The 27,634-nt window shown below is 39.5% G+C and overlaps 1 protein-coding gene across 2 annotated transcripts; it reads right to left on the reverse strand.

Moving 5' to 3' along the window:
- Positions 1-1,874: 1,874 nt before the first annotated feature.
- On the reverse strand, positions 1,875-26,704 carry MSL3 (MSL complex subunit 3). 2 transcript variants are annotated; one of them, XM_068180071.1, is made up of 13 exons: positions 26,672-26,704; positions 21,994-22,076; positions 21,320-21,415; positions 20,665-20,765; positions 19,671-19,762; positions 18,833-18,955; positions 18,230-18,390; positions 16,165-16,323; positions 15,663-15,925; positions 15,167-15,276; positions 14,880-14,979; positions 14,346-14,430; positions 1,875-5,181 (listed from the first exon to the last, which is right to left on the reverse strand). In XM_068180071.1, the coding sequence occupies exons 1-13, from the start codon at positions 26,687-26,689 to the stop codon at positions 5,082-5,084; spliced, it is 1,491 nt and encodes a 496-aa protein (XP_068036172.1). In that variant the 5' UTR covers positions 26,690-26,704; the 3' UTR covers positions 1,875-5,081. The 2 variants fall into 2 exon arrangements, with proteins under 2 accessions (XP_068036172.1, XP_068036173.1); XM_068180072.1 differs by lacking the exon at positions 26,672-26,704 and adding an exon at positions 23,937-24,488.
- Positions 26,705-27,634: the final 930 nt, after the last annotated feature.

Raw genomic sequence — 27,634 nt, forward strand, 5'->3', positions numbered from 1 at the left:
ATTTATCTCTACATTTCTTGCTACATAAACACACTTTGTTTTCTGGCATCACACTGAAATATCCCCAAGAACACATTTGTATGATTCAATGCTTTAATACCTGGGTTGCTTTCCCCAGAATTAGATCCAATATCTTGTATTGGTTAAGAAAGTAATTTTTAATAACTTCCTACCATTTCTAGAAACAAAATGGCAGAGAAATTACTCCATTCCATGGAATACATTATTAAAAGTCAGTATTAGTGATGGGATTTATCCATTTGCACCTGAGTATTGTTCGTTCTCTTCATGCTGTTGCCCAGCTCACAAGATCTAAGCAACCACACCCAACTGACAGCAGGAACAATGTGCACTTCATTTTCTCCCTAATTTTCTTTTTAAGACAGACTTCTTTTCATCTCTGAGCACAAGTTTACCCTTAATGCAAAAAAGTCATCTGCTGTGTGAGTTAGATGGGGAAAATACATAATGCATGCAATAGAGAGAATGCACTGAGTTAGATCTTAGTAAGCATCTGCATCTGCCACTCAGTCATTGCTGATAACATTTTCCTGAAGCCATATATATTCCAAACTTTGGTTTAGGAGTTGGGGGGGGGATGTTGTCACTGAAGTAAAAACCACCAAAAACTGAGTCAGAAATACTGTAGCATTTCTACCCCTGACTCTAGCAGTGTAGTACCTGTATTCACTAATTTAATACAGAAAATGCACGCAGCTATATAAAAAGCAGAAAATCCCTCCAAATTCATTGTTTCAGAAGTGAAAACATTAACTATGTAAACACATCAAGGTTGCACTGATTATGGTCAAATGAACAACAAATGTAACACACCATCTATCACTGTTTTTCCTGGGAACTTTGAGACACTGAGATGTATTAATGTATAAAACGGAACAGGTATCTTGACTTGTTAATGTCATTAAGTGCCATCACAAAGATTCTACAGTACACAGGACAAAAACATAACACATTTAGCCAAAGCATGCTTGTGCTGTGGCTATTTGGCATTTTATCCTTGAATTTAAATTAACCTCTGTGTGCTCTGAAGTGCAATCTTGCTTTCTGCCTCTGTTATAGGTCAAGTTGAAAGTGATCAAACATGCAACAGCCCAAAGTTAAGACAAGGTTCTCTGTCCAAGAGCTGTCAGCATTGTGCTTTCGTACAGCCAGCTACCACAATAAAGGCTTGACTTGAGACTTGGTGAAGGATAATAAATGTTCCTTCCTTCCCCCCACCTTGAGCAGCTTATTTTCACCCCAGTATACATATTTTTGGAAAAGGTGCTAAAGATGCCAGTGGAGAAAATGTATAATTTTCACAAAATTAAGGATTTAATATACACATATACATTTTAACTCCAATAACAATCTCCCTGGCATTCTTCCCAAATGTGTTGATAACACGATATAAACATGAAAAGCAGTAACAGCTTATTACTTCCAATCAGCTTTTTATTTCCTCCTTGACTGCAGACATTTCTCTCAGCACAATCCAGAGCAAGGTTATCCTACACTAGTGTTTGACAAGTTCCTATCAAATGTTCCTGACATAATGGGTGACGACACATTTGCTGTTAGCCCACACCAAGTGCCAAGAGAAACCCTAACAGATGCATAAGCTTTTAGAATGGGACATGGAAGATATTCTTAATTAGCACTTGGTCACATTTGCATTCGTCATCTCAGTTGAAAAGGACACCCCATGAAAGCCTGAGTTTTAAAACAGGACCTTGAAAAACACAATAGCAAAATGAAAGGCAACATGGCAATTCTAGACAGTGCACTTGAAAGAACAGTATTGATTTTCTTTTTTTCCTGAAGGATGATAGGTACGGAATCAAGCTTAAAATCAGGATTAAAACAGAAGAATATTAAAGTTATATTTTATTTATTCTTCTTTGGTAAACCGTACTGTCTCTGTAAAGCACTTAACATAAGATCAGGTTCATAGTCCTGTGGCACCACATAAAGTTCTTCAGGCACCTTCTGTGCCAAAGTCAGAGCAGGTACTGAAATGAGTCCTGTGAGTGCACCCCAAGCACCTTGGGCACGCAGGCAGCAGCTCTCTTCCCACCCATCAGCTGCATCATGGGCTTCTAAACCAAGAACAGTCATATCCAAAAGCCAACATCACACTCACTATGGGAGCACCCCACTCAAAGGGAAGTGCAGGACTCATCTTCAGCACAGAGACTTACCAGTGTAATTACACTGGGATAATTTCCTGAAATACACAAACAAAACTGCCTTCCCTTGGAAACAGAGCATGTGTGACTTGTACAAACAGGAATGTTGGTATGAACTATCACTACCCATTAACTTGCTTCCTCAGCTCAGCTCTTCTGCTGCAAGGCACTGACTCTGAAGTCTGGTGGCAGACTTGCTCCTCTGAGGGCTCCTGTAGCTTGCTTCAGTCAGGCTTTCATATTCCTCCAGCTAGTCCACACCATTTTGACTCAATCAGGTTAGAAAACTCTACAAAAAGCAACTAAATAATGACAGATAGTTAAGTGCATCTTTCATCACCTCAGATGGATGTGGATGCCATCAAACATCTGATCAGTCAAAGGCATTCAAAAAGTTCCTTCACATTCACACTAGCTGTATGCCTACACTATTAAGCTTCCTGAGCCACAAGAACCCTTGAACATTACATTCCAAGTGAATTTTGGGCCCTACTCTGTTAAGTCTCTATATATTAGAAGGCTAGCAAGAACTACCCCTCTTGAGCACTCTGTTTCAAGTTTTTGCAAGAGTCTCCCCTGCTGCAGCTTAAAAAAAAATTTAAAAATCAGGTATTAAAATTTTGAATGCCATAAATGAAGAGTGACAGTAAAGGGGGATGTCAAAGTTGCACATTACTGTAATTGAATATATAAACCTAAACTTTTAAAATTCAAATATATATTTGAATATGAAAGTTATATTAAAACAGTCAAGAAGCACAAAGAGGTACAACTCTGGAGAAAAGTTTTTGGTTTTTATGAGACTAAGATAGTTTGTAATATTATATCCAACAGCAGCCTGAAGAGAATTTTATGAAAAATTCCGTTCACAAAGACTAGACTATAACTGGACCATCAGAATTTTCCCCCCCTCACATCTTTTGAGCATCTCTACAAGGCAATACCAACAGTGCTCCTGACCCCTTGATGCAGAAATTTTCATTTCAACAGTTAAACAGTCACGCAACAGGACTCAGTTCATAATGTGGCTTATACTCACAAGTACCAAAAATGGAACAAAACCAGATTTGTCCTATTATACATGAGCATTCTTAAAATAGAAAGGATTCATTTTGAGGTTTCAGGCAGCATTCCTAGACTGATCTCATGCTAGACAGTTTGTTCATATTTTGTTGAATTGTCTTTTAGAGAAATAGCATTTAAACCTAGAATGAAGCATGTTGGCAAAATTTTGATGTACATGGATTCTGCTAGAGATTCAAAAATTCTGTCATTTGAGAATTATGAAAGCGTACAAAGATGGGGTTTTCTTGGTACAAGAGAAACATGTTTAAAAAACAGTAGTGCTGCTGTATGGCAATTTTTAGAATTAACAATTACCAAATCTGCATGCATCCATGCCAAACACTGGTTTAACAACTGAGTTCAACAGACTCTTCATAGAAGCTTCTCTAAAAAGGAGAACCTAAATTACTAAAACCTGGGTAATCCTTATCTTTTGAGTTCAAATGCTTGAGCACACCACAGAACTCTGAAAAGTGACAATGAATACCAAGAGCAGATTTTACATTTCTTTTGACCTCTTAGCCTAAGCTTGCAATTTATGTTTGAAAGATAGATGATGCCTTCAAATTATTGGTTTCTGCAAATGTGAGGAAACTTGAGCGCTGATTTACAGGTGGAAGTTTTCTGAACCAAGAAGGATTACAGACTGATTAATGCAGTCTGTAAAACAGAGTCCTGTTTTCTCTCAGTACTTTTAAAATCTGTGCCTATCTTGATGCAGCCAAGGATTTTGAAGGCCAGTGTCCTAAGTCCTATGGTTCCAAGAACCATAACAAGAATTATGTTTCAATTAATTTCTACTGAATGTGTTGTCACATTTGTAGGAACTCAGTTCTCACTGAACTGCTATTTCCAGAGCCACAGTGTCTAAAAAAGTCTAAAGAGACATCCTTCAAGTCTGCAGAAGAACATCCAATGATAAAGAAAGGGCTCCTCTCCATATGTTGTCAGTGCTCCCACCTCTCATTATGCACACTTAGCACCCTCAAAAATACTAATTGAGCACAAACAAGATGTTTTAGACAGTCAAAATCACACATCCACACAGCAGCCACTGTGAACTTTATTAAGAAAATAAGTGTTTGCCAATTAAACTGCAATGACTTCACTGACTTTCCCATTTACTTGTAGGCTCTGGAAATCATTTATTGCCTGGTAAATGCCGAATCCTTGTCTCTGTATGGTCTGCTCAGAACCCTGTCAGCTTTACCACGAAAGGTCTATATACACCTTTGCAAAATGCAAAGTCAGCAACATATCTTTCATTGAAGCAAAGTCATTTTTGAGGCAGATGTCACACTAGCCAAATGGCAAAGCCACCTTTACATTAAGCAATCCTTTCTATCATGACAGTTCCACAGATGAAATGTAATTTTTGAGGAAAACAATCCATAAGATATCAGTCAAAAATTCTCTTCAGTTACAACTGTTTAGTCAAGTCTTATTTCTCAGGCAGGAGAGGTTGAGCTATAATGAAACACAGCATGGTGATTTATCTTCATGAGAATGTCCTGTTGCCAATGCATCTGCTTTTGCCTCCTTTGCTTTTCATTACTCTGTGTAGTCCTGTGCAGTAAAGTCAGAAAAAGGCTTCTTCATTCATCTGGAGTCAGATTTATATCCAACTCTGTAAGTAACTCACACCACTGTCTATACACATCTCGGAAAAGTAGTTCTCCATTCCTAAGTAATCCAACCATCATAAAGATATTTTCCAATGTCTTCAACTCCAGAAGTTGTTTTAATTCCTTTCTCATCTTGTAGCCATGTAGCAGAATAGCATTGTCATGGGCTATGTATAGTAGGATTTAATCCTTATTAATAGCTTCAGTAGATGGCCCGAGGATTTTTAGTACTGTAGTAGGCTTCACATGCAGCTACATAAGCAGATTCTGGGAAGAAATCATCATGGTATTCTGCTAAAAACCTGAGAAGAAAGCACATTAAAAAAAAAAAGAACAGAATATGAAACATTTAAGAGAAAAGCTTTTTTCAAATTGATTTTTAAGCTTAGCAAAAACACAGCCTGGGAATTAAGAATTATTACTTTCGAAATTTGGCATACAAAGGATGTGCCCTATTTTTTACAAGTTTCACAAAGTGAGAAACAGCCTTCCTCCAGCATTCTGAAATCCAACAAGCATTAAAAAAAATTCCACAAGCTCAATAACAAAACAAAAAACAAAATCTGAAAGTTAAAGCTATACTCAGACAAAGAATTCAAAGAACTAGCACAGAAGGAAAAAGAAGTTAAGAGCTCTTTATGCAACTTCTGTAACTTACCTGCTGAGCACACTACTTTGATTTATGCCCAAACCAGTATTTTCAGTTATCACTTTGTCAGTATCTTATACAAATAGCCAGGAGCCACTAAGTCAAACTACATCTTTTAAGGCAATTAAAGCTATGATTTTTCATATGTTTCATGTGCCTTTAGGGTCTCCATCTTTCAGGAGTACCTGATTTAAATATGGGTTTCAATGACAAAACACATCCTTTGCAAATTCAGTTCCTTAATTTCATATTTCTGCAAGATAGTGTGCAAATTCTATTCAAACCACCAAGCACCCAATATTTTCTTATGTTTTCCTGCTCTGCTAACATACAACTGTTTCTTTGGTTTAGGACTGAAAATGAAAATAAACAGTGCTGCTACGAACACCAGTAACAAACAGCTAAAATGACTATAAGCGCTCTGCTCCTTCTTTTGATTTCAAAGACACTGGGTATATAAATGGGGGCAAAGGGGCAAAATGGTTATTAAACTCAAGATTACACTCAAGCTGTACTTCAAAAAAAACACAGACCTTCAAAAATACCTGGATATTAAAGATCAGCATCAATAAACATGGCAAAATGCTAGCTACATGTTTTAAGAGTAGGAAGCAAAAGAAACAACAGAAAACAGCATCATTTACAGAATCTGTGTTCTCTCAAGGAACAGTGGCTGGGGTGATGACTTCACTATTGGAAGCTAAAAATATCAGTTTTGGATAACCAATACTTTGGACATAGAAAGTCCAAGTTAAAAAAAAAATGTTCATGTGAATGGCATAAAAACTACAAGCGTTCTCCAACCTCACTCACTGCTGCTCTGCCTGAATTAGGCATGTCCTTTGATCTGAAGAGAGCCAAAGCATCAAAGAATACTGGCAAGATCCTCTAAATAAAGCACATTAAATTTAATAAGAAATATATTAATTGCTCAGAGCTCATAGAAAATGGTGACAGTACAAATTTGCAGATATATGAAAAAGGGTTGATTTTCCCCCAATCCTTGCACTTGAACACAGGCATCAAACAAGTGCTAAACTGGAGGAATAATGAGTTACATCCAACTAATTCTAGAAAAAGCAGTGAGAAATAGAAACTCTTTTAGAGGAAATCAATCCTTTCTGGTGTCACCATTAATTTAAAAGGCACATTGTCAACTTCTTCCATACTTCCTTATTTCACAGCAGCTCTGTGTTTAACAGTATATAGAGGAACCTAAACGGTTTCTGATGTAAAATGTTTCAAACCATTAAGAAAAGAATACTCAAAATTATAGCCATTTAGAACCTAATAAAATACCCAAGTCATCAACTGCTATGACCTCTAACTTCAGTTAGCTATAAATCACTTTCTAAGATGTGGGGTTGGTATGAAGCAAGTGTGGAAAAGCCTAAAACTTAAGAGACTTGAACCTAACTTTGAATGTACTCAGATTGTATACGGTTAAGATGAGCCACAAGTGGTATTTAATTAATAATTCTTCATTAACACACATTAATGACTCCAAGACACTAAAAAATTACAGGGGCTGATGAAAATCCTAGTATCTTTGGATAACATTCAGTAAAACACAGTACTAAGAGCTGGATCATACAAGGAAACATGTTTTACAAGAATCTTTAGAGGGTATTTGGGTAGCTGACAGTTCCAAGAATTTTAACGGCAAGTAATGGGAAACAGGTCACTTTCTCTTACAAATTTCCTGACTTTTGCTTAAACCATCAGTCATACATGCCAGTTTGGTGCATGCTAAAGTGACAGCTGGTACAGATGAGAAATTTTAGCTGAGATGGTGTGCCACAGCTACAATGCAAAAAAAGGCACACAATCAAACATACATCTCCCTGTTCTTCATGTAACAGTTGTGAAAAGCAAAATACCCCAGACCTAGCAAACACAAATTATTTTCTGCAGAGAAGTAGGAGAAAACTACTGAAGGAACACAGTGAGCCTTTATCCCAATCCCTTCTATACCTGCATACAAAGAGCAGGGGCCCTTCTGAAGCTGCTATTCAAAAGACATCAGAGTGCAGAACACTGGCACAGAAATATTAGGAGTCTCCTTAGACTTTTGCCTACCAGATATTTCACTATTGCTTTGCTCTTGGACAAGATAAACAGCACCAAGATCAAGTACACTGGTACCTGAAAGTCATAAGCCAAGATTTAAAGACAGAGGGAGCTGTAAATTAGCAGAGACAATGTTCAGCTATAGATAGAAAGCATATTGCTATCGAGCTATTCAGAAATTGTTTCATTATTTTTAACTTGCAAATCTGATCCATTCAGTCACTTGTTGCATTATTGCCTTTTTCATTTTTATACTTTTACACAGTTCATATGCATACATCTACACAGTGACACTGCTGATGAGCAACCAAGTTCTGGGATGTACAGTCCACACTGATTTGAGACTGCATGCATTTTTTATCATGAATGTCCTGAAAAATAAACTAATGCTTTATACTCATGCTTAGAGCTCAGAGGTAACATGGCACAATGCAGTTATTTTCCTCCCTACCACAGGTTCCTAGAAGGGCAATGCTTTAGAAAGGTCTAGAGGGGATGCAGACAAGGGAAAAAGATGTGGGCAACTCAGGAATTCTTCAAGCTATGTTCTGATCTTCACGTGTTTTTAAGCAAGCAATAGCCTCACAAATACACTACCATCTGACTGACTTATATAGGTAGATCTACCAAAAGAAGAGTGAATTATCACTATTCACATTAGAAGGCCATTTGACACATGTCATGAACATATCTCAACAAGAGTCATTGAATTAGTATGAGTTTTAAGAGCATACTCTGGTGGGCCTTGTCTTGACACCACCAACAAAATTTATTACTGGAAGCCTCTGAATGAAGAAAAACAATTCTTTTAAATGTCAGCTACCATCACATGAATAAACTTAGGGACGGCCCAAAAAGTGTGAAAATGACAAAGAAAAGAAAACCTTAGTTTTTAGAAAGATATCTTCAGCCACTAAGGTATAGGAAAATAGAGTCCAAAGGCAAAGTTTCCAGGAAGGTGGACTTCCAAACAGAATTTTAAAAGGTAAGCAAATGCTTTGATGAGATCGGTGACCTGTTTGAAAGGCTACTGTAATGATCTATCTGAATTTGCTGGAAGACCATTATGACTCCTAACTCTGAGTCACTTCATGAAAAGAAATGTCATCTGCAAATTACAAAGTTACCTCATCTCTGACACTACTACTCAAATGCAGGATTTGAAAACTAAAAGGCTTTAGGTTCACACAAAAACATATGCCACCATCTGACCCTCACCCCTCCCCAGTTTATAGGCCTGTCTCCATCTGGAAAGCTGTTCAGGACAAAAGATTACAAAGTCCATCATAACCCCGCTGCAGTCAACAGAAGAAGTGAATTGAAGTTTCAGATGTTTATTGTGATACCTAATGGCTCAAGAACCATGCTAAAGGAGTAAACTGTCCTGTTTTGTTGACTGGACTCTTGTCACTCATTCATATATAGAAACTGAGATAATATTCCTTGGCCTTTTAAAAGGATGTGTGGAGAACCCTGAAGATGCCAAGCTACCATCATAACATTTCCAAGAATCAGATTGAGTGAGTAAGAATTTAATTCTCCCAAAGACCTTTTGGGAAAACAGTCCTACAAGAGCTCAATACAGGAGTGCTTGGTTTGTCTTGAGAATGTCTTCACCCTGTGACCAGGCCAGCACAGAGCTGCCTTCTAAAAAAGCTAACATAACACATTTAAAGTACTAACTTTAGAGGTTAAAATATTAACCTCTAAATTTAGATACATGATCCAAACTTCAGCTATTAGGTTTGATCTAATAAAAGACTACCAATAGGCTAGCAATATGCTCATTCAAATTCCCAGGCACCTGATGATTTGGAAAGCAGAAGGAAGAGAAGCAATCCACATGGTGAGTTTCAGGAACAGTTTTTGGCAAGGCAACGAACCCTTAGTCAGGGACAATAAGCACCAATGAGCACATTCTGTAGACCAAGCAGCCAACAAAGCCCATTGAAAGTAAGAACCTGCACAATACCAGGTGCTCACTAAGAAGCATTCCACCTAAAGGTGCCAAAAGTTTGAGAGGGCCCAAAATGGCAATTACCTTTCTACCCAACCGTGCAAAGAAAATTCCTTCAGTTCAAAGTGTTTCAAAACTAGGAAAAAAATGTTGCTTTACATGTTTGTGCACTCTAAATCCATGTCTCCATTTATATTCAGACTCTTGATTTTCTCACATTTAGGTTTCAATTCCATTAAGTTTTCTAGTGTATAACCAAGTCATAACCCAGTAATGGGTTAATCCAAAAAATTGAGAGAAAAAACTCCAGTATAATTCAACAATATTAACCAGTTAATAATACAATGTAAGAAACACTGGCACAATTGCATTCTTTTCCATCTTTCAGAATGTGATTTTTAATTACTTGTCCTTCTGCAACTGACATCACAATGCCTCACAATGAGCAGGAACTCTATCACAAAGCAACTTCACCTAAGTAAAGATGCCTTCTAATCCATTCACCGTTTGCAATGCTTAATTTTTTCATTCTCAGACACAAATTACCTCTCATAATTGTACATTAGCACAGACTAGTGGTGATAATTTACCACTGCAGTTATATATAATGAAATTACTACACTCAAAATGTGCTGTCAGCACCAGAGATCTATTTCTTAAGGTTACTTGAAACAACTTTTCATCTTTGTATATACACAATTTATTATTACAGTCCTCTGATTTGGTTCCTTCTCAGAAAAACTCAACAGTATCAAAATATTTTTCTACCCATGGAGTAGGGTGGCACAACAGATGTAAGTGGATTTTCAGGGGGAAAAAAACAGATCTAAGCTTAAAGGAAATACTGAATTTGAAATACCTGTGGGTTTTTAACAAAACTAAAATATTTGACTATTAGCTCTTCATAATCTGAAATAATACGCTGGCCTCATCTGGAAAAAAAAAAACATACTAGAAATTTTAGAAGCAATATTTTAGAAATATTCCATCACTTATTTATTCTTTCGCATTTCATCAAAGTCAAAATATCTGTCTATGCCTTTCTGTACCATTTCATTTTGCCTGTTTTCCCAAAATGCAAATGACATTCTCTGAAATTACCTCAGTGAAGATGGGTCTTGCTCTTGTAAAAACAGACATACTGTGTCCTCCTAATTCTTAAGTAGCTCCTATTGGTTAACAGACTTGGGAGGAGGCCTCTGATTCCAAAACAGTTTTCCAGCCAAGGCCGTGTGCAAATTAATGGAAACAGAAAACATAAACAGGCACCTTCCTGCCAGTCATTTCTCATCACTGAGGCAACCTTTGGAGGCATGTTAGGCACCTTACAATGCCAAGAAATTGTAAAATAGAGCATACGCAGCATTTTATTTCAAAAGCGGCTAAAATAATGGAAATAGTTTAAAGCTAATCCTTCCTCTTACTCTAAAGCTATTAACAGGCAAGAAGTTTTAATGAGGGGTCTTTCACTAGTCCAATTACCAGTTAGCACCAGTAAGCTCCAGTTAAAGCATTAGCTCCCACTGCTTTGTCCTAAAGACTACATGTGCACTAAGTGAAATTCAGTGAAATCAACTGGTGAGTCTATCACAGACTGCAAGTACTATGAATTATTTCAGAAGTAAATAATTTAAGATTCAAAGTTTGGCACTTAATTTGAGAATCTGATTTTCTTTTGCAAATTCTATTATTGAGAAATAAACTTCCCTGTTCTCCATGAAGAAATTTTCATTTTGCACACTTGTAGAAAGCTGGACTAAGCACAGAGGGTAGGGTTTCTACTTAACAAGAAAGTCAAAAAGATGCATTTCACACATTCCTTAAAAATATATGTTGTCTGGGAAATTAAGAAAAATCTCGTCTAGCAGCAGTCTGAAGGCATGACTGGAAAATATTATCCATGTAGCATCTCAAAGCTAATTTAATGCATCTATCATGTCCTAAGTAAATTCAAGACAAGCTTCCAGAAAAAGTATTACATTACATAAGTCTCAGTTTATCAGCCCACAGGAGATTAATAGCATAAAAGGTAAACTATAAATTTTAGCCACAAAATCATAATTCAAAATTAAATCAGTACCTATGCAAGAACTAAATCAGTTGAGTACTGCATGAAAGTTTTATTTAAGAGCACATCAACTACGAATGCTTGGACTACTCTACTAGACATCAAAGAAGATTCAGGAGTAGTTTAATTAATGCAACGAGACCCATCAATCCTTTGTCTTCTATTAAGAGAAATAAAGAAAAGGAGAGTACTTCAGCTTGTCACTCAAGAGCAGTTCACAAAAAAACAAAACAAAACAAAAAAAAACACAAAAAAAAAAAACCAAAACAAAAAAACCGTAAGCAGTCCTAAGTAAACTGGCTGCTATTATCTCATGCATACAGACATTGTAGGGAGTTTTTACTGTTCAAAAGTTAAGCCAGAACAGAATTGATATAAAATATTTATAATAATCATCCATTAATCCTTTAATTCCTAAAAAGGAAAAGACAATGTGAAAATTAAAGAACTAGTACTGATGCCTAAAGATTTTAGCTTTTTGTATTTCATGTATTTGTAGCTTTGTCGATTGCTAAAGCATGGCTGTAGTTTCTAGCATTTTTCCTACCTTTCTTCCCTACAGTTAGTAATGATAAGCTAACCTTATAAATACTGTTTAGTCTCACTCCAAGAAGAGAACCGACTACATAGACATTCTGTTTTCCAACCAGAATCTGGACCAGACATTAAAAAAGTGGGGCAAAAGAAACCTCTGCTTTCAATGGAGCAGGACCCCGGGATTATTACCTAACCAACTAACCTTTTAATTGGACAGTAAGTGGTAAGTATACTAATCCAATGACTTTATAAAAATAGTGGAATTACTATACCATGTGTGACTTTCACCATATTGTGCACCTGAAATCTTTCAAGTACAGGTTTGCTTTTATATTCACTCTAACATTGTTGGGAACATCTATTCTATTTTCCAGGCATCATTAAAAGATCTGTCACCTCAAACTCAAGTTTTCTTGTGATTAGAAAGAGATAATGCAGAATTATTTCTGTGATAAAAATCAAGCACGATCAAGTGTCTAGAAAATAATTGTTTGACCACTTTCAATAACAAGCAACATGAAGAATACCCAAATGAAAAACTTTTCAAAGCACCATGTGAATACATGTTGAGTATCTAATAATTTGCACTGGTTTCTGTTGCCCAGTAGCATAGCTGACAAGGAAAGCAGACTAAGAAAATTATTTATTACAAAGCTAATAATATTAAATGCTTCCTCACAGTAGTAACTGTAACTTTGAAGCTTCCTTCACACTGTCAAAAAAGAAATTTCATGCTTGAAAAAACACAGCCTTCAAATACTTTGCTGTAACAGATATGTGATAACTGATGTGGAAACATTTTTAATTTTTATTTCTATTTATAGATGACTACATATTTCAATGAGCTGCTCAGATGGAAAAGTGAAACACATACAGATACTATCACTAGAAATTTCAGCTCCCTTAAGCAACCCTGTCCCAATAAGCAACATTTATTTCATGGGGTGTAGGGAACATGTTTCTCCATTCATCTATTCTACTCCATTAAAGCTTATCCATAGAATAGATATGAAAACATGATATTAAAGACACTAAAGAACAGAGATCTGCTCTGATAAACACAGAAGAATCTGAACAGTCAAAAGACTGAAAAACTGATCTGATCCACAGTGAGTTAAGCTCCCTAAGAAATACTCACTTCAAGCAAAAACATGCTTCCAGCAATGAGCTCTAATTCTGTCCTGGTTAATTTAAAGGTATTTTGAATGCCAACTACGATCTGACGAAAGAGATGCAAAATGGAATCAGTAAAACTTGACAACTGCTTCCAGAGGAAAACTGTGTATTGTAGAAACTTTGACATTGGAAACATCTTCTATTTTCAATAAGCAATTAAAGTAAAAGCATTTTAAAGCTTTCAACTCCCTGATCTTTAATGCAAGTTTTTTTTTATGCTGGTGTAATACTATGTTACCTTTCCCTAAGTGGCTACTGAAGTCACTGACCAAATTTTAGTTACAATTTCCATATCTGTTCCATTACCATCTACAATACCTTCTCCTGAAAGTTCTCCTTGGTAATTTTATTTTCCAGTGTACTGACGCAGCACAACACAGTGCCAACACCAGATATCTAACCACATGCTCAATGTCATGCAGAAATACTAATTACAGTACCTGATAAACCAATCTGATCATGGTGCAGGTACAACCTTACTGACTCCAGTGGTGGAGCTAGTGTGGTCAGACAGAGTTGTGTATCCCTACAAACCACTGCGCTGCACCACAGAGAAGCCCTTCTGTTCAAAGCTCAGCTAAGACAGACATTTCTTTTAAGAAACCACCATAATTAAAACCACATTTTAAAGCACAAATTTCTCCGCCTGCTAATATTGATAAAAAATACCAATGCAGACTACGCATTTCTTCATAAAACATGCTACTGAACCAAGTGAGACTTGTCATTCTATACATATCAACAAACTTTCACACTTCAGTTCTATATCAATGTGTTTATCAAAACTCAAAGGAGAAAATTCTGGTTCCCTTCAATTGGAATTAAAAAATAAAAAAAATCTTCTATTCATCTTTACTCAGATTGCTACTGTTAAAATGGTATACTAATTTTAACATAATCTTGTAGTTACAGAAAATGCGTATCTTATTTTTAACCCCCTTTGCCATTCCAGGACATTTAGATCTATGTAACAATAGAAACACTGCTGTGGTACATTGTGTCACATTACCTCAGAAACATCTCAAAGTGTTTTACCAAAGCCTTTAGGTTTTTTTCAGGAAAGCACATCTTCCCCAGTATTTCTGGTAGTTTTACTGCGAATAAAAAGAATAATGTTTGTACCTCTTCTTGTACATGCAACTTCAGATTACTTTTGTCCACTATACAGAAAAGAATATTTTTCTGTATATTTATAAGAAAAAAAATTTCTTCTCACCACAGACCCCACTTTTCCTTGCAAGCTACTTTTGATCTTTCAAAGCATTACTAAATAGGAACATGCTGAGAAGGTGAATGGGTTTAATGATGTTTGATAGTGTAGTGGAAGTAATGCTGCTTTGCCTTTCTTAAATGAAGGCTCACAGAGCCAATAAAAGATAACCCAATCTATGAATAGCCTAAAAGTTCCAAATAGATTAAAATGTACATTCCTCCAAGAATAAAAATAAATGTAATAAAGCAAACAGAAAAATCACACAGATATCAGGACTGAAAAAAAATATAAAGCAACTTTGATTGAACAGAGAATTTTGCATTAGTTTACCAAACATCCTCAGCAAATGTTGAGATCCATAGATATATGAGGGAGGTGGTGGTTGATCACTTGGTGGATAATTCTCTGGCATCAGTTTCCAGGACAAGACCTACAGATAAAATATGAAAACACTGGTTATGAAAACTTTGTAACATAAATAATTTAGTCTGTACAAAACTTCAAATTCAAAGATGAAATAAGTAATACCAACAAAATCTTTTCTTACACAGCCCTACTCTGAGGTCCACAAAACTTTTAATCCTTGAATCTAGGACAGTAACATCAAAATCTGTTACCTCATTCAATTCGTTGTTTCTTCTACCTTCAAAGCCAGTAAACACCGTGCTCCCTTCTTTGCTAGGAGTCAAAGTTATAGGTGAAGATGACCCACTATGGACAGGGGTTTCTTCAAAATGAAAGGAAAAACAAAACAAAAGTAGTAAGAAAAATTTTACTACTTGGAACTATAAGCCATTAAATGCATCTAAGGCCTGCTGCTAAAATGTTTGAAGTATTAAACACTGAAATTCAATAAAGGTTATCCTAAAATAGATTCTCAGAAAAGCAGCTTATTGCATTCTGTGGAAAAATATACCAAAGTACTGACAATATTGCTTTTTATTTCTCTCTTTGGTAATAAGACCTCATAGTTAAAGAATTGATACAAAAAGTATGACTTCTTGCATCAATGACTTCCCATTTCTTTGACTGAGTTTACAGTCCATACAGAACTAAAAGAAGAACAGAACTTCATGCTTTGTTTAGACTCACAATGGAAAAAGAAAAACTTACTTTTTTCCAGGTGCAAGAAGAGCTTTGGCATAGAAGCTGGGGTCTCGAGGTGCCGCCGTTTGGGCTGTGGGGACGCGCTGCTCTCGGATAACCTGTCACAGTTGGAGCTGTGGCGCGTCGAACGCCTCAGCGACTGCAGGATTTCGGGTTCAGCTTTTCGCCTCTTCGGCGTGGCTGGCTCCCCTGTGGTGGGCTGGCTGTCAGTCGACTGAGGTGTGGGTGGATTCAGCAGAGGAGGGCTTGGGGAAAGTTCCTCCTGATTTCTAGGAAATTAAGGCAGGTTTATAGAATTTAAGAGGTCAGGGCTGTAGCCACAAAATAAATTATTCTAGTTTCATAGATCTTATTGAACACTTAATCAGATAAGACAGTCTCCCCCAAATAACTATTAAATACTATTTTCCAGAAGTACACTTATCTTCAAATTAAAGTTAAATGAATGAATACCACATTCTCCTACCTTCTGAGATACGGAGTATTAAACCTCTTATATCTAACCTACCTGTTAGTATTTGTTGAGTTTTCTTTGATAGGAAGAAAGAATTTTGATGAAGTCACCTTCTTAAATTGAGCTTGTTCATAAGGATAGAGCAAAATTAAGGGAAGTGTGAAGTCAAAGGTTATTCTCAGCCCATCCACCATCTCTTTACATAGCTCGACACTAGAGGAGAAAAAAATTATGAATTCCAAAGTTTCATGGCACTATTTTTCAGCATAGTTGCACAAAATTGCTCTTTAATACAGTCCATTAACATCATAACTACAATATGCTGATTCAATTACTAAGTAATGATAAGCAATTAAAAACACACTTAAAAAGATGGTGATGGCTCTTGTTAACTTCAGAAATACAAGTCTTTTTAAAAGGTCTGCTTCATAACCTCAAACAAAATCACACAACTGTTCTGTTGTATTACACGACTCACTAAACTAATAAAATCTACTGTTGAGTAAATAAAGTTAGTTAAGATGTTTTTCAGGTAAACATTACTTTGGTTTTCCAAGATCACTATGCTGAAAAAAGAGGCACCTGTCATAAAAAGTAAGTACGAAACAGACTGAATTTCTGTCTAAAAGGCATAAGCAGAATTTAACCTATAGCCACTAAGATGCAGTTAAGGCTGTGCTCAGGAGATATCCATCCAGTGAACCAACATAACCAGATACATTTGCATGGGAGAGCAGTTTCCAATGGTCTGCTCTGGTAATCAGAGCACTACATTTGGAGGCTACCAGGAATTTCAGTTCCAGGTCTGTGTGAAAGACAAGGTTAGGTGATGAGTACACGAGCTATTACAAGAACCAAGAACACAGAGTGCAGCACACCTGCAACACCTCTCACCTTTGTGAAGGTCTTCCCCTCTTATGTTTCAAGTGCATGTATGTGTATGGTAACAGAATTTGATTCTGCCAAAATGATCCATGTTTGAAATTCCAAACCGCCAATATTTCATACCATCTACTAAAACTACTACACATGAATTGGGTCAGGGGGCCATCATGTGCAGAAATTCTGTAAATCCAAGAAGGTCAATAACCTTCAGTGTTACAGCAGTAAGGCAAATACAGTGAAGATGTCAGCTGAATATCTCCTACTTAATGATCACTGAAACTGTACCCATTTGTTTTTACTAAAGCACTGTTTTTGTTGAGGAAGTGACTTAAACATAAACCTGCAAAAATCATAAAGTGTGTAAAATCTCCTGTTCATATTTCTGATATTTTATCTGACCTTATGTTTGGGAGATTATACTACAAAGAAGGAAAGTGTCAATGTGTCAAAGAATGAATGACACCAACATAAGACACAGGCTAAAATATTGCAAGGAATAGCATAATTACACACCATTGACTTTAACACTAACACAAGTCAGGATTTCTCTTAGATACAATAACAAGATTTTAGCCCATTGGACTTAGATAGAAGCAGTCTCATCTACTATCAAAAATCTTTAACATAAGAGAAAAAAATCCCCAAAGCAATCAAAAACTACCACTCTGCAAACATACATGGTCAATGCATTTGTAACTTGGTAGAAGAATATACAGCTCAACTGAGAAAACAGACTAAGACACGAATTACTAATCCTGATTCCTTGAGTTACCACAGTTTCCCTACATACTGATTTCAGCATTTAATATCACATATCCATTTAAAACAAACAAACAACTTGCACTTGAAATTCTTTGTGTTTGTATAAAATTTTTATTCTTTTTAAAACTTGAACCTGTTCAAGTTTATCTAAGCAGGGTGTTCGTATATCAGAAATTAAATTCTTCATATTGACAACACATTCTTCCAAATGGATCTCAATATTTATAAGAATTTAGATGATAAAACAGGATATTGATACTTTTGCATCATGACTTTTCAGAGGATAGGGACTCTCTCACTGATAAACAAATTATCAATGTTACTCTGCTATAGTTATCTGTCAAATTCTTTGAGCCCTGTAAATAGATATACATTATGGTATAAGCTCACAGAAGTGAACAGCCATAAAACAGAACACAGAATGCAAGGTCATTCTTCTTGTGACAACAGCAGTGGACTAAAGATTACTTACTTCTTCTCTGGTGGCACATAATGAAGATTCATATTAGCATGTGGAGTCATCTGATGGTGCCGAGACCTTTCATTGGCTGAAAAGGCAGCATTAATTGCAAAGTGTTTTACATATGACTCCAAGATGGTTATTATATTTGTCTGGCAAGGAAGCTTCACTAGCTGAAAAAGAAAGAAAAAAATTTAATGTCTTATAAAAACAGTAAGTTGTAATGTACCAACTAATTTAGTAAATATCTTGTGCATTAAGCAAATTCAGGACTGAATAATTTCAACCCTTAAACTGCATTTTTATCAACATCAGGAGAAACAAGGAACATGGTCAGATTAATAAGTCTGCTGCATTTCCAGCTTTCAAAAGCAATCTGCATTCTAAAGCACAATCAGGAACCAAAACAGTACACTGTTAAATATGACAAGCCAGTGTTATAGCTACAGAGAAGCCTACTCCCTACACTCTTTGGATTCTACCTTTCCCTGTCTGAGCTCAACATGAAGCTAAAAATGTGAAGTTAAAAACCTCCAGGAAGTGTAGAAACAAAAACTACTTGTGACACCCTCCTCACACCCCATGCACATTAGAGTCCCAACTCTTATTTTATACCCTTTTTCTTCTATTAATATAGTAGCAGTCTTCCTCAAGCTTCTTTTTCAAGACATCAGGAATTTCTATGCTTATTGCTCTTTCTTCCATGTCCCTTTTTGTATGAGTGTCTTGTTCTTCTTTCTACAACAGATCAGTGAAAGAAAACAATATATTAGCGGTGAAAAAAGAACTTCAGTAGTAAAATTACAAGTGGATAATAGCCTTAATGTAAACTATTTAACAATACTGCTCTTGAAAACATCTGCAAATTCATTTTTTTAGACTTTTTTTTTTAATTTAGTGTTAAGTATTTAGCTAAAAACAACCCAGGAATTTGTTAGGTGTTGCTGCTTCAGATCACCCACAATGTAGTAGTTAAACTCTACATATCTTCAGATTGACTGCTTACTGTAGAAAAGACATGGGTTTTTTTCTTGAAAACAGTCCTCTCTACATTTTAACTTCAGGCCAGGGTTGACATGCCTGTCTCACAGTAAAATACAAGACAAACATCCTGCTGCTATTTGGGTTCATCCAACCTGCACAGACAAGCAAATTTTTACAGCACCCACAAAAGTGGAAAATCTATTCTGCTACATCTTCTCTACATAAGCCTTCTGTGTAAAACGAGAGGAAAAGAAACAAATGGGTATTTTTAGCATTGTATCATGTAGTTCTATAAGAAAATGACATTGTATAATTTTCATAATCACAGTAAACACCAGGAATAAGAAAATTATGCCCTTAATTCCAGCTAAATTATCAGTTGTGGCCTATATTTCATCTACTTCAATTTTTCCAGAGCTTCAAGCGCAGATGTTTAAATTCTAGTAACTTAAGGAACACACAAAAATACCATTTCTGTCCTGTCATCTATGTCACTTTCTTCACTTTTTATTTCTTCATCTGTTCCTTCATCACTGTCATCAGAAGAAGAAGTACTTATAGCTGCATAAAAGAGATTTCACATATTATTACATTACAGAGGTTAAGACCAATCAGTTTGAGGCCTCAATTCAAAAAAAAAAAAACAAACCCAAAAAACAAAAAACCCAACCCACTAAAAAACCACAATTATCTTGTTATATTTAATGAGGATGAGTAATTCTAATTGAATTAAACATGCATTATTTACAGCCCACTACAAAAGTTTTAAACATGTCAGATGGTTTTGTAAGAAGTATTCTTGCCTCCTTTCCAATTGAAAAACACTCACTTTTAAAAGTCTCCCTTACATTCCTGAGTACCCACATTTTCATTGGACTTTAGTTCTGCACAGGGGATTAACATACTAATCATTCAATCAAAAGTCATGAATCTGTGCAGCAGCAGTTCCCAGAACATCTGTTAAGTGCCAGCCAATGCTCCTGCTGGCTTTCTAGTCACAAAGAAAAATGCAGGAAATTAAAAATCTGGCTTGAAAGTGAAATCAGCCAGTCAGCTGACATTAAACAGACCTTTGTGTGAGGTAGACTGGGGAAAAAACCTTGTTGCCCTCAAAAATACATAAACACTAGGAGGGATATGTTGTGTTTCCTCACATCAAACAAAGAAAACTGAGGGCTTCTCACACCTATTAATACTAGACTAAAGACAACAGCATTAAGCTCTGAAATTGCTGATTAGAACAGCTGAGTAGAAGAGATGCAAGGATAAGCCTCTAGAATACAAGAAGAAAACAAATACTCCAACTTAATAGATGCTTAGCATGAAACATAGTTCTCCCTCTTCATATGACTGCCTTTGTATATTTCAGATAGGACCATGATACTCTCATGGCAAGTGACACCATGCACTTATCCCCAGGTCAAGGCATCCCACCAGGTACCAAAGGATGAAAAGAAGCTCACAGTTTTCGCTACTCTCATCATTTTCTTCCGCAGGAAGGCTTTTTAATACAGAGTCAACACCAGGCAACCTGCAGCGTCTCTTCTTTCTTCCCTTTCTTCTCCTACAGAACATAAAACAGTTCACTGACATTTGGGTAATATTATTTCATTCATTTATCCTAACTAATTCGATTATGTGCAAATGCACAGGAAACGTATGTTTGCATTATTTTCATTAATCAAAGCTGAAAACATTTGGACAATGCTTATTTGAGTGGATACCCTAATGTCTGTGCATTACCTCACATTCATGTTCTCAAGCAGATCCTCTAGCCATGTCCAACCAATATCAGATTATTGCCTTTGGCTCAAAATACTTCAGGCTTTCCTTAAGTATTTTGCAAGTACATTTCTTTGGAAGATGCAGATCCAATACACAGGCATTTCACAGCAATCGTAAAGAATAACATAGCTATTGAGTCATTAGCCTTTTAGAGTGTTAATAACAATCCACGGGTCTCTAGCTTAGCTTTCTAGAATGCACTGACTGTATTATGTACATATCTACCACCTACAGCATGTGCTCAGACACCAAGCTCAGTTGTAGACACCTGAATGTATTTGTCTGAATCTGAAAATGAATCTCATTTATTTTGAGGCCAAAAGGATTTCTTACATGCGAGCCACAGCCTTCCGCGCCAATTTACGCTGTAATCTGCGGTTTTCGTCTGTATCCCGAAGAACATGATCTTCAGCTGCCCATCTATCCCAGCTAAGGACAGGTCAAAAGAAAATAAAAAATGACTATGAATATATGCCACTCATGATTACCAATGAATTAACATACTTTAAATCTACAAAGGACTCATTTAATGTTATTCAGAAACAACATCTGCATCACAAGGTTTGCACTCTTCTCTGTTCACATGGCTTCAGCTCTCACGTTGCCATCTAAAATCTCTCAAGCCTTGACTTGACCTGAAACAGCATTTCTAGCACTGACACATACTATCAAACAGTCAAGACACTGCACTCATGTACTGGCCTTGATAATCAAACAATCCAGGGCTAGATTTAACAAAGCCTAAAACTTTATTAACGGAAACTTAGGTGCCATAAGTATGCACCAAAGACAGATATCTCATAAAGTTTAAACTCATGGCTATCAAACTGATTCACTGAAATGTATGGATACAGACCAATGTCAACATGAGCAAGTATATTAAAGGCATTCACAGAAACAAAAATACTCCTGCAAACATTGGTCCTTTGATAGTCTGTGCAAAGCCTGTATTTGCAGAATAAAACAGAAGAAATGGAAGAACTAAAACCGCACATGTAGGTTCTTACCTTCTGTTCCAGCCGTTAAAATGGATCAGATATTCTGGAATCTTTCTGCCTTTCTCATCTTTTCCAACAACAATATCAACAATCTGAAACAAATATTGAATAGTACATATTAAAAAACTTGAGAGAAAGTAAGCCTTTGGGTATTTAGAAAGCTTATGCACAAAGAAATAAAGAAAAGATAAGTAAGGGCTTGATATTTTGCCAGTTAATATTGACACAAACAGAAAATAAGGATTATATGATTTTAAAAAATAGCTTTTTTGTTAGCTACTCTTAACATTGCAGACTGGTCACTATCTTTGTCCCATCCTCAAAGTTCTCATGCTTTCAAGACAGACAAAGGGAGACATCAAACAGTGCAGTAGCAAAGTATGGATATGCAGATTTGGGCTACTTACACCTTCTCCCCTGTGCAATCTCCTCAAGTCCCCCAACCAGGAAACACAGTTCTCTATATATAAACGTCAAAAATACTGCTCTGTTGAACACCACATACTCTCAGCCACAAAACATTAAGAGGCTTTGGGAATGTCTCAACACTCATTTTCTTCCATTTTCATAAATGTGCAACGGCCAGTCTGAAAGGACCTGCACCTCAGAAGAAAAAGATGTGGTGCCTGCACTTGAGTGGCTCTCAGTACATCATTATCAGTACTTAGACTACAGTGATGTTTTAATTTGGGTGTCCAGAATTCAAAAACTACTGATGGATTCACAGACAGTTATGTTGTTTAGGGTACTTGACAGTAAAGAAGAAAAGGTACTATGCATTTTTGTACTCAGGTGATAGGTTTATAGGGATAGCAACTACATCTGCCCGGTTGTTCAGACATAGAAGTAAACGTAGAAACAAAAGAGCAGCCCAAAATATTACAGGACAGTGGCATTCCTAATCAAAGATGTTTGAGAAACACAGACAAGCACAGCTACCAAACCTGCAGCAAAAAATACTAATTTCATCAACAATGCAGCTACAACACTTCCTTTTTTATCCCTAGCCATAACAAAAAAACCCCATAACTATGTTTCCAAGTCAGACACAGATGATTTAGGATTGAAAAATAATCTTGTGTACCACTGATACCCTAAAACAAGACTATTTACATAAAGCTCTCTGATTACTCTCACTACTCTTACGGTTAGGCCCTAATAGAGGCTGTCACCTCTTACTGCAGACCTATGGCCCACCGCGCACTGCTTACTATCTTATTTCCGTATATTCTCCTTCACCAGCGGTACCTCTTACACCTTTCTGAAACGCAGAAGGGTGGGCAGTGAGCGTGGGAAAGCGTGAGGGGAAATAAATCCAGCTACACTACGAAACTGCAGGGGTGGCAGTAAGACTTCAGAATTACTTCGCAGGTGTCCAGCCGAGACCGGAAGGCGGGAAGCGCGTCTGACACTACCAGAGCCGCTCGGCGGCCCCGCTGCCTACCTGCCGCGGCAGGCAGGCCCCATCGCCTCGGCTCCCCAGCGCGGGCAAGGCCCAGAGGCTCGCCAACAGCTGCCACACGCACCCTCCACCGGCGGGGCTCCCGTGGCGCGGGGAGAGAGCTGAGCCCCACCGGGACACCGGCCTGAGCCGCCCGCAGGGAGCAATAACAGAGGGAGGACAGCCTCGGCGGGGACGGCACCGCCTCGCTTCGTCTCCCCGTCCCGTGGCGGCCCCCGCCCCGCGGCCTCCCCGCCTGCTCCCCCCTCCCTGGGCCGGCGCCCGTTTCCCGCAACAAGTGCGGCTGCCGGCGGAGCCGCCTCCCCGGCCGGGCCCACAGCCGCTTCCCGCGCCGCCTCCCGCCCGGGGGCGCGCCCAGCGCCCGGCGGGAGCGGTAACGGGAGAGCAGGAGCCGTAACGGGAGCGGGCGGGCCGCGCGCCGGCCCCGCCCCGCGCCCTCCCGCCCGGGGAGACGCGGGAGGGGGAGGCAGGAGCGCGCGCGGCCGGTCACCTTGGCATCATAGAGCACTTTGGCTTTGGTGGGGTCGGGCTCGAAGCACAGAACTCTCTCTCCCCGGTGGAACTTAAATTTCATTCCCCGCGAGGTCATTTGTTCATCATGGCGCAAAGGAGAGGAGCCCCGCCCGCTCCCGCGGGGAGGCGCCGCGGACGGCCCGGCCCCGCCCCGCCCCCGGCTCCTCGGGCGGGGGCGGGCGGCCGGGACGGAGCGGGGATGCAGCGCCCGGCTTCCTCTGCCCTGTGTGGGAGCGGCGTTCGGCCCCGGGCGCTGCGGGGACGGGCCGCCCGCCTGTGCCTGCCCGTGCCCGCCCCGCCGGTCACGCGGGGTGCGCGGCGCGGGATGCGGGAGCCGGCGGCGGGAGGAGCGGCGGCGGCGGCGTGGGGGACGCGTCCCGCCGGGCGGAGGGGCGACCGCCTGCCCTGGGCCAGGGGAGTCCCTGGAGGAGGCGAGAGCTCCCGGCCGTGCAGCGGTGCCTCGGCGCCATGGGAGCCGGGCTGTGCGCTGGGCCTGTGCCCGCCAGCCGAGCGGGGTGCGGACGAGCGCTCAGTGCACCCCGAGAACAACAGTTGCCCTTCTCTCCGCTCCTGCTTCCCTTAAACATCAGCAGACATTCCCATCCCTCACCCTCTTTCCCGTGTTCTCTGCTAAGCGAATAACCGCCCCTACTCCCAAGATGGCTTTGTGTACATTGTAACCTCCCGCGAGGTTTCTTTTGCTCTCTGTTTTCTTTCAGCTTTCCTTCAGGAAAACAAAACGAGAAATAAATAGGGTACTTGGACTAGAAACCCAATCTGCTGTTTGATTTCAGATTCTACAAGCACACATATAGTGCAGATAATCAAAATCAATACACAGCTTTTTTGCCAGTTTATGCTGACTGATGCCTGGAAGGGACCTCATGGAGTTCAGCCAGGGGAACGCTGCAGTTTCCCACACGATGTTATTAGATGCTCCCTCAGGCTGTTGCAGTTTTTATGCCAGTTCTGGATTTCTGATTTACACAAGACTATAACAGGGCTGGGAGGCCTGGGCTTAGCCAGCCTTGTGGAAAGACCAGTTAATTTGTGATTACTTAGCATTTCTGAGGTTGTTTTTCTGTGGAAGCTGTTCAGGAGATGGATGACTCTAGACTCTGCAACTGAGCATACACTAGTTTGGTGCTAAGGGGAAGAGGATTTTAAATCCTCATATCTTTTTTTCAGTCACTGAGGCTGATAGCAAAGCTGGAAGCTGGAAGGAATGCCATGGGAAAGAACATGGGGTTCTAGTGTAGTACCAAAAAGTTTCTGAAGGTAAAAAGTGATAGAGGGTACCCAGAAACCAAGATTTTGAGAAAGTGACTGCTCCTTGGGATAGGATGGACTAAGTACTCGATTTCTTTTGATTCAAAATGTACATATTTTTATAGTGGGAATGGTAGGAAAAGCCTGTAAACCTACTGCTAAGACCTGGTGGGGTGAGAGAAGCCAATTGATGGAATAGAGGGAGAGAAATTAAGGAAGCGTTCCTGAAAATGTTCAGATCCCACTGATGCTAAAGTTATGAAACAGGCTCCAAAAGTGCATGGATGCAATGTCAATTGCAGGAAGTGTTACTTCAGTTACTTTTTTTTTTAAGATAAAGAAAATGGTGTTGGACATTTGGAGAACAAAACTGCTTTCAAGGGACTACCGTGCTTTAAAAATAGGAGAAAAACAGCAACAACAAAACAAAACATGGGAAAGAGAATCACCAACTTGTGCTTGTACCTCCAACCTGGTGTTAAGAGTACTCACACAAGAGGAGCCTCACACCACTTCTGCATAAATAGTTTATGTATTTCCACACTGCCTCCTAGATTCCTCCTGTTCCTTCCTTCCCTCTGGTGTCCACTTGCAGACTCTGCTTCTTGTTCGTCTCAGCTTCTCCTAGTTCACCCCAGCCCACTTTTATGGCTCCCACCCAATCTATTCCTCAAATCTTTTGACTCAAATTTCTTTTTACTTTCCTAATGCTTATATACAGATTTCTGCCATAGCAGTTGAGATTCTGTTGTTGCCCTGTCTACTCTCCACCTGCTCCCACTCTCGGATAGATGCACACGTACATCCATCCTTATCTCCCTGAGCCACCTTGCTGTAGATAATTCTTGCCTGTAGATCCCTGGCCTTGCCAGATCTCCTACCAAGGTTCCTCCCCTAGCAGGGCTTCCAAAGTCCTATATGTGACCTGTGCTCAACTAAGATCCACCCAAAGGGAGACTGGAGAGGAGAAATGCTGGTGTGTTCATGGAAAACCCGTGATAGTGCTACCCAGGCAATGCCTACTTCTAGATAAAATACAGAACATGGACTTATCAAAGTTACTCAGTTCTCCATAGTGAAGACTGCCAAATGGCTGCCCAAAATCAAAAATATAGAGCAAGAGCCACTTGGAAAATGGTGTTTGTGTGTGTATGTACACACTGCCCATCTAGCACCTGTCATGTGTTGCTCCTGCCATATACAGCACATAAACAAAAGGCCAGGTATAGATATACGAGATTTAGCAAAGCGTGAACTACAGCTCCTCACTCACAGGCAGCAAGGCTACAGCAAGGAGAAACCACAGGCAGCAGAGCAATGCCAGGCAGCATCTTGAGAAGCATCGTCCCAGACACTGAGGAACAGTGAACGGGGGCGGCTGGTGGGAGAGGCCAGCGCCCGGGTTTGTTGAATATTGCCGAAGCAGGAGATGAGCTGACCCACCACGTATTTTGAGGACATTCCCAGGACACTACATCGCCTCAGGGAAAGAAAAGCAGATTTACAGCTCCTCTGGGAGACAGCAGCCCGGGAGTGGAGACTCCGGCTTCTTGCCAAAGTGAACCCAACGAGATGATGAGGGCTAATTCAGCTAATTCGAGGATCTATTTCAGCTGCGCGCCTCCCTGCAGGCTCAAAGCACACTCTGAGAAAGTTTTGTTCAAGGACAGGTTTTATTTCAACAAGGCGCTGTGTTTCAACCGCGCAAGCCGCGGTGGTTGTGAGGGGGAAGATGGGGCGGCGCAAGGCTCGCTGGGAGCTGTGGTCCTGCGGCGGGCACGGGCGGTGCCCCCGCTCCGCGGGGAAGCGGTGTCGGGGTCCCCTGAAGAGGAGAATGCCCTGCCTCGATCCTTCCTGCGCAGCGCACTGGGAACACCGCGGCTTGGGCTGCCCGGGGAAGAGGGGTGCCCGCGGCCAGCCCACCATCTGCTCTGTGCGGAGCCTTCGCTGCCCCGGTTATGAACTGTGTGTAACCTCAATTTTACCCGCACGTCTGCCGGTGCCGGACCTCTCGCTGTACGTCCGCAGGCAAACACAAAGGTGACAGCAGCCTGAAGACGCACCCGGTTAGCCTGGCAAGATGCAATATGCATACTGTTAGTTGCTGTTGTTTGAATCTGCCCTGCTTTTCATGGTTTCTCCTGGGATCGCTGTTCGGGTGCCAGGTGTGTATTTACCTGGCTAACCTGGATTGGTGCGGTGCTGAAGGGAAGACATGTCAGCCGAGGGCAGTAGAGACAAGGGGTGTTTCCATGAGCTCCAGCACCCACACTGTCACTGCTTCTTGTAAATCCCGGCGAGGTTTCAGTTATACCTAAGCAATCAATAATTCTTTTAGCCCTGCACTGAGTTCTTTTAAATGCCTCCTTGATTTTGTTCAGCCTGGAAACGGCAAGCAGACACTTT

Source organism: Anomalospiza imberbis, chromosome 2 (assembly GCF_031753505.1).
Source record: "Anomalospiza imberbis isolate Cuckoo-Finch-1a 21T00152 chromosome 2, ASM3175350v1, whole genome shotgun sequence".
Taxonomy (NCBI): domain Eukaryota; kingdom Metazoa; phylum Chordata; class Aves; order Passeriformes; family Viduidae; genus Anomalospiza; species Anomalospiza imberbis.